The 8122-nt window shown below is 32.6% G+C and overlaps 1 protein-coding gene across 1 annotated transcript; it reads left to right on the top strand.

Annotated features, from left to right (window-relative positions):
• The first annotated feature begins 5230 nt into the window (after window positions 1-5230).
• On the top strand, window positions 5231-7879 carry LOC120088126 (subtilisin-like serine protease 2). Its single transcript, XM_039045208.2, has one exon. The coding sequence runs from the start codon at window positions 5327-5329 to the stop codon at window positions 7643-7645; it is 2319 nt and encodes a 772-aa protein (XP_038901136.1). The 5' UTR covers window positions 5231-5326; the 3' UTR covers window positions 7646-7879.
• The last annotated feature ends 243 nt before the right edge of the window (window positions 7880-8122 follow it).

The raw sequence follows: 8122 nt of genomic DNA, 5'->3' as shown, positions 1-8122 counted from the left end.
TTCCTGCACGTGCTTGTTCACCACTCTCCAAAATCAGTTTTTGCTAAAGCTTTCCATTTGAATTCCCCCCACCCCACCCCAAATTGGCTATTTGAAAAAAAAGGCCAAATTATAAAAAAATGTTTTTCAATATTTTATTTCGTGGTATTTTTAAAAGTTTCAAAAATATCCTTAAATTATATAAAAAAAAGTTTTATAATATCTCTATTATTAATTTTGGATGAAAACCGAGCAAGTTTTTTTTCAAAAATAACTTTGAACTTTCAAACGTTTAAAAAATACCATTAAATTTATTAAAAGTTCAAACATACCTTTATATGAACAACTTAAAAACGTTAATACCTCATTGCAAAATTAGTTCTAAAATTTAAAGGAAAAAAAAGTTTAAGAATGTTCTTACCATTAATATGATGATAATTTTATTTGAAATTTTGTTGAGTTTGAAAAAAAAATCTTTTAAAAAAATTGTATGGATATCCTCATTTTTTTCATGTAAATATTATCACTTTTCTCTTACTTTTCTAATTTTTATACACTAGTATAGAAATGAGCTATAATGTCAATTGAAAACCAAAAATTTGAAGTTAATATATAAAATCCCACCAAACCTCAAAATTTTCAAATTAAAATCTCTATTGAAAACAAGTCAAAACGATACATATATTCAAATAAAAAAATGTATTTGGCTATTAACATACAACTTTGTTGAAACATTTAAGTCCTAAAATTACTTGGTGCTTCCATTATTAATTGTGCAATTTTATTATTTATTTATTTATTATAGATAAACAAATATCAACCGTTAACAAAAAGAGTGATAATATGATATTGAAGAAGAGAGAGGAGAAAAAAGAGGGAAAATAAAGAAGTAAAATGATGATTTCTATTCATATAATAGAAAGTTTTTTTTTTTTAAAAAAAAAAAACGTAAGGGTATTATTATAATGTGTGTGTGCGTGTGTGCGTGTAAGTGAAAAAAATGAATTATCTATTCACTAAAAAAGGGTTACATGGGATATAAGTGTAATTGCCTTTACATAAATGTCAAAATTTAGTGAAGGTCATAGCCTCACTAGACAAAATTCAAAGTTAAAAACTGTTCTTTGATGATTTTCCTCGTGTGTGGCCTAGAAATTTACAGACTATTCAGGTAGAGAGCTTAATGGGACAAGTCTCATGTTGTCTTTCTGGTTGAATTAAAAGAAGATCAATGAATGTCGATGTTTCGTGACTCTCTTGAATTTCTTATATGTGTTAGGTCCCGAAACTTTCTGGTTGAATTAAAGGAAGATCGTGAGCTTAATGGAACTTTGTGAAGCATTGTGGAAGGGGGTGGGAGTGAATGGTAATTCGTGACTCTCTTGAATTTCTTATATGTGTTAGGTCCTGAAAGTTTTCTCAATTGTGATCAATTAATATGTTGGAAGTTTAAGTCGTTATCGAGGGTCTCAAGAATCTCTTTTCTCTATTTTCCTCCGCTCTATTGTAGTCGAATATAATATTAAAGAGGTGTTGAATCTAATAAACAAACCATACCTGGACTCAATTTATATATATGTTAAAGCTAATTTGAGTATACTAAGTTTATCAATTGTAAATCCATAAAGCAAATTATGATATAAAAATTTAGATATTCGTAGCTCATTCTTTTGCTTTGTCAACTTATGGACCACACAAACTTATAATTTCTTAAAGCAAAATAATAGACATTTGAAATCTATAAAGTATATGATTGATTTAATGACAATAATATATAGAATATGATCTATATATTAAGATTTCAATTAAGAAAATGGTGTGAACTTCATACCTCAAAGTTGATAATATAAGTACTATATCAATTAAGCTACGCTCTTGTTGATAGTACAAGCAATATACTAATCTCCAAAATATGATTTAACACGAACATGATAAAAATTCACATATTTGAAGAAAAAAAAAACAAGGAGTAAACACAATCACAAAATAATTTGTTCTTTAAATAATGTACATTTTGTTTGGGTCCTGTATTTTTCTATTAAAAATTGTCATTCATGTTTTATGTGATATTGATGGGACAAAAACCAAGGTTAGAGTTATTTAAAGGGCAACTCAAGATTAATGAATTTAATTTAAGAAGTAGAGAACACAAATAATTCAACTAACCTCAGTTTGTTGAAGCTAAATTTGCATGATGAATCTAACACCACCACACATTAAATCAAATCTACCTACCAATTATCATGCCTAAATTATGTACATTACTCTAAGGCCCATCCAATAATCATGTCTCTACATTAAATAATAATAATAATAATAATACATTGTATAAGATTCACAGGAAAATAATATATTTTTGTCTCAGATTTTGAGCCTAATTTCGGTCTATTTTCTAAGTTTTAAAAAATTACACTTTTAATTCTTAAATTTTGAGTTTAATTTCAATTTAGTCCTTATATTTCAAAATATTTACAACTTTACCTTGAGATTTAAGTGTTTGTTTCAAATGGTTCCTAGGTTTCTATATATACATTTTAACCTGATTTTCTCTAATTTCTCACTTTAGTGCATATTAGTTAATTTAAAAGAATTATATTTAATTAAGTTCAATTGTTTTTATCACTACTAAAAATAAATTTAAAATTTCAATTTGTAATTATTTTAAATTGACTAATAGAGATTAACACCAGAGATTGAAAACGAGTTTTAATAAAATTTTGATGGTAAAAATGTAAACCTTAAAATTTAGAATCAAATTTAAAGGTTAAAAGTGTATTATTTTGAAACTCCACAGCAAATAAAAACTAAACCTAAAATTTAGGGAGTTCATCGTTTTTTTTTTTAATTTATTGATATTTGATAAAGAGATGGACAAAGAAAATGAAGATTTCCCTATTAATTTAATTTTTGTATCATGATCTATTATAAGTGAAGCATAAACCAAGTCACTTTTCTCGAAAAAAAAAATGAAATTAACAAAAATTTAATCATTCATCCTCCATCAAATCTCATACGTAAACATCGAAACAAAATTTTACATTACATTAATAATTACATGAAAGTGGAAATTTTTGCAATTTTTACCGATTTCTTACCGTAAAAGTGGAGGAAGAGTAGCCCTCATTAAAATAGAATTTACCGTATATATATAATTCAATTTAATCAATAATTGTACTAAAAAATTTAATTAATAATTCATGACATAAATTCATGATTGTCAGTAAGATTTCACAAAAAGATATACATAACTTATTAAGCTAAATAATTAAATAAAAAGGGAAAAAAAAGCCTGTCACTGTTGTTGTTATTCGATTCAACCTGATGATTTTTTTTTTCTTTAAAAAAATTTGATTATGTGAACCCCACGATCCAACGGCTATGATTATCCATCATGATTATCCACGCAAGCTAATGCATATAATTATTCTACTTTTTTCCTACTCCTTGTTTTTCAATAATTTCTGAAATAACCATCCCATTTTAAAAATTTATGAAAGCAACCCCTCGATTTCTACGTACCATTACTTTCAATTTCCTTTAACTTTTGCCTTTCATTTTCTTTTTCCAATATGATTTGTTGTCACACATTTGAATTTTGGTATATGATATAATAATTATAATATTTGACTAAACGGCGTCGTTTTAAGCAATCTAATTTGTACTTTCCTCCGGTCCCGCAACCAAAAGAAGCTGACTCAGCATATCTCCTTTGACGATAAATATAAAAATCACAATTTTCTTTTCCTATTTTTATATTAAAAATATCAAAATTATATTCTAGATCCCACAGCTTGGAAGAATATGTGACTTATATGAGTCTTTTAGTGTCTGGAATTTTAAAAAGAGGTAGATGCAAATATATAGCACAATTTAAAATAATTTATATCTTAGTCTAATACTAATTGGAATATATCTATGGTAGATGATTTTATATTTATAATTTTTAAAAAATTGTTATATTCTACCAAAGTATAATTATTATTTTAAAAATATATTTTTCAAGTCTATAAATCTTAAAAAATGGGCACGACATCTCTTGAACTTCATAACTTAGTTCACAACTCAACTTCTTGTCCAAAACATCCTCTAAATCTATAAGATATATATATTTTAAGTTCTAAATTTATGATAGTAGGTCTAAAAGGTCTAAAGGTAATTTTTAAGCTATTTTTAAAAAAATTATCATATGATATCTTAAATTGGAAAAAAAATGAAATTATTTTTTCAAATGTTATTTTTAAATTTAAAATAATAATTAAAATATTTACAACTTTGAAACCTATCTTAAAAAACATTTATTATTTAAAATTTGATGATTAAGGTACTATTTGGGTTTTAAAAATTAAGGTCCGTCTCATAATGTTTCTATTTTTTATTTTTTATTTTTTATTTATTAATAAATAGAATTGTTTGGTAACTATTCTTATTTTTTATCTTTAAATTTTAAGCGTTTCTAAAAAATGAGTCAAATTTTATTTTGTTCTTATTTTTATTTCTACCAGTTAACATTCTTAGTTTTTGGTGTATTGGTGTCAGGCGCTCATAACAAAGTATGTCATTTAGGTGGCAGACATGGTTTCGAATCCCACCTGTAGCAAATTTTTTTTGGACATTTACGTTTTCTATTTTAAAAAATAATTCTCCAATATTTATATTTATATTTTATTTTTATTTTGAATTTAAAATTCTCAGATATTTAGATTTATATATTGTTTTACTTTTCATATATATATATATATATAAAATTTTTCGATGTTTAGTTATGACATCTAGTTTTTTATAAATTATATTGTTAAAAAAAAAGAAACAAAGTAGTTATCAAACAAAATTCTGTTATTAATTTTTTCCTCAAAAATAGAAAACAAAAATAGTTACAGAATATAGTTCTATTTCTTGTTCTAAAAAAAAGAAGGAACGGAAAACAAGAAATAAGAATGAAAAACGAAAACGTTATCAAACGAGTTCTAAATCTATAGATACCATTTTTATATATTAATTTCTATAGTTGTTTGTCTACATTTTATAAGTATTTTCAAAATCAAAGTCAAATTTTAAAAATTAAAAAAAAAAAGATAATTTTGAAAAATTTGTTATTATATTTAAAATTTGGCTAAGAAATCAAATGCATCCCTTCAAAATACAAAAAAATACAAAAAACATGAGCAAGAAAAAAAACCATTTTTTTTTTTATCAATTTAAAATTATCCCCCGTTTTTTCGTTCTTAATGACACGTTTAAATTTAAATAAATTAAAATTTAAGAGAATTAAAGAGTCTTCTTGGTTATATTTTCCCCCAATTCTCCTTTGTCGGCACATTCACTCTCATTTTCCACTCTCCACTCTCTAATGGCCGCTTTTCTCTCCACTTCTCTTTCCCCTTTCTTCTTCCTTCTTCTCTTAACCCTTCACTCTACAGTTTCAGCCGATTCGCCATTGAAGACCTTCATCTTCCGTGTCGACCGTTTCTCTAAGCCCTCTGTTTTTCCTACCCATTACCACTGGTACACTTCCGAGTTTGCTGAATCCCCCAAAATCCTCCATGTTTACGACACCGTCTTCCATGGATTCTCTGCAACTTTAACTCAACAGCAAGTCGATTCCATCGGAAAACACCCTTCCGTCCTCGCCGTTTTCGAGGACCGTCGTCGTCAGCTTCACACCACTCGTTCCCCTCAATTTCTCGGTCTTCGAAACCAGCGTGGTCTCTGGTCTGATTCCGATTACGGTTCCGATGTAATCATTGGGGTTTTCGATACTGGGATTTCCCCTGAACGCCGAAGCTTCTCCGATGTGAATTTGGGGCCGATTCCTCGCCGGTGGAAAGGGGTTTGTGAGACTGGAACTAAGTTCACGGCTAAAAACTGTAACAGGAAGATCGTTGGTGCGAGGTTTTTCTCTAAGGGTCATGAAGCAGGGTCCAACGCTGCCGGTCCGATTATTGGGATAAACGACACGATTGAGTACAGATCTCCCAGAGACGCTGATGGCCATGGAACTCATACGGCGTCGACAGCGGCTGGACGGCACGCGTTTCAGGCCAGTTTGGAGGGTTATGCTTCTGGAATAGCAAAGGGTGTGGCCCCGAAGGCGCGTTTAGCGGTTTACAAGGTTTGTTGGAAAAATTCGGGTTGTTTTGATTCCGATATTCTCGCGGCGTTTGATGCTGCGGTTAACGACGGCGTGGATGTTATTTCGATCTCAATTGGAGGCGGCGATGGCGTTTCCTCGCCGTATTATCTTGACCCAATTGCAATTGGAGCGTACGGCGCGGCTTCGAGGGGGGTTTTCGTTTCGTCTTCGGCTGGGAATGATGGACCCAATGGAATGTCGGTGACGAACTTGGCGCCGTGGGTTACGACCGTTGGAGCAGGTACTATTGACCGGAATTTCCCGGCGGTGGTGACTCTGGGAAACGGACGGAAGATTTCCGGGGTATCGCTCTACGCTGGAGCGCCGTTGAACGGTACAATGTATCCATTGGTTTACCCTGGAAAATCAGGAGTGCTCTCTGTTTCGCTCTGTATGGAGAATTCCCTCGATCCTAAGGCTGTGGCCGGAAAAATTGTGATCTGCGACAGGGGAAGTAGTCCCAGAGTGGCTAAGGGTTTGGTCGTGAAGAAAGCCGGCGGCGTCGGAATGATTCTAGCAAACGGAATCTCAAACGGCGAGGGACTCGTCGGCGATGCCCATCTTCTCCCCGCCTGCGCTGTCGGTTCCGACGAAGGCGATGCCATGAAAGCCTACGCATCATCCTCTACAAATCCCATCGCCACCATCGCCTTCCAAGGCACTATAATCGGAATCAAACCGGCGCCAGTAGTGGCTTCGTTTTCCGCAAGAGGGCCAAACGGATTAAACCCAGAAATTCTAAAACCAGACATAATCGCACCAGGGGTTAACATTCTCGCCGCCTGGACCGACGCCGTCGGTCCAACCGGTTTAGACTTCGATACACGAAAAACAGAGTTCAACATCTTGTCCGGTACATCAATGGCGTGTCCTCATGTAAGTGGAGCCGCCGCTCTGTTGAAATCAGCTCACCCAGATTGGAGTCCAGCAGCGTTAAGATCCGCCATGATGACCACCGCAAGTATCACCGACAACCGCCGCCAACCAATGACGGAAGAATCCACTGGAAAAGCTTCAACTCCTTACGATTTCGGTGCCGGACATGTAAATTTGGGGCTAGCAATGGACCCAGGTCTAGTCTACGACATTACAAACACCGATTACATAAACTTCTTATGCTCAATCGGGTACGGGCCGAAGATGATTCAAGTAATAACAAGAACGCCGGTGAAATGTCCAGCGAAAAAACCATTACCGGAAAATCTGAATTATCCATCAATCGTATCAGTATTTTCAAGTCTATCAAAAGGGTGGTCGACAAAGTCGTTTATCCGAACGGTGACGAACGTGGGTCCATCAAATTCAGCGTACAGAGCTAAAATTGAAGCTCCGAAAGGGGTGACAGTGAAGGTAAAACCATCGAAACTGGTATTTTCAACGACGGTGAAGAAACAGAGCTTCGTTGTTGCAATTTCAGCCGACAATCAGAATCTGGCTCTGGGCGATGTGGGGGCTGTTTTTGGTTGGCTTTCTTGGTCCGATGGAAAGCATGTGGTCCGTAGTCCATTGGTAGTGACTCAATTAGAGCCTTTGTAAAAGTGAAGCTCTGGAATTCGATCATCTTTCTTATGATCGATACAGCAACAACAACTACAAACAAAAAACAAAAGAAAGCATCTCCAGACTGCTATTTTCTTCCTTTTTTTACAGTTTTTTGGGCTCTTTTCAAACTTATAATCTTAGTGTTCTATGTTGTTGTGTACTGGACTGTAATTTTTAGGGGTTTGAGATATCTTTTTATATAATCTCTTCAAAAGTTATGTTTTCTTAGATTCTGACTATCTTGATTTTGCGAAAGGGATGAGTTGAAGCCAATAATTTTGGGTTTGAATTTGATTGATGTTGATATAACAATGAGGGAGCCACAGAAGAAACAGTGGTTTGTTTTGCACTCCCAACAAGACATTTGTATCATAATGGTATTGTTAGGTTATAGCATATGGTTGAAATCTGCAATTGGGAACTTATGAAGAGGACCCTTTATTTAATGCTCCAAAACGTCATTGCCATACT

The sequence above is a fragment of the Benincasa hispida genome, chromosome 10, assembly GCF_027475165.1.
Source record: "Benincasa hispida cultivar pf3 chromosome 10, pf3_genome.v1.1, whole genome shotgun sequence".
In the NCBI taxonomy this organism is placed as follows: Eukaryota; Viridiplantae; Streptophyta; class Magnoliopsida; order Cucurbitales; family Cucurbitaceae; genus Benincasa; species Benincasa hispida.
The sequence above is the reverse complement of the archived record's forward strand: the minus strand, read 5'-3'. Positions and strand labels throughout refer to the sequence as shown.

Bases quoted from the DNA above. Each gene is read 5' to 3' on its own strand.
- LOC120088126 (XM_039045208.2), top strand. From the start codon at position 5,327: ATGGCCGCTTTTCTCTCCACTTCTCTTTCCCCTTTCTTCTTCCTTCTT.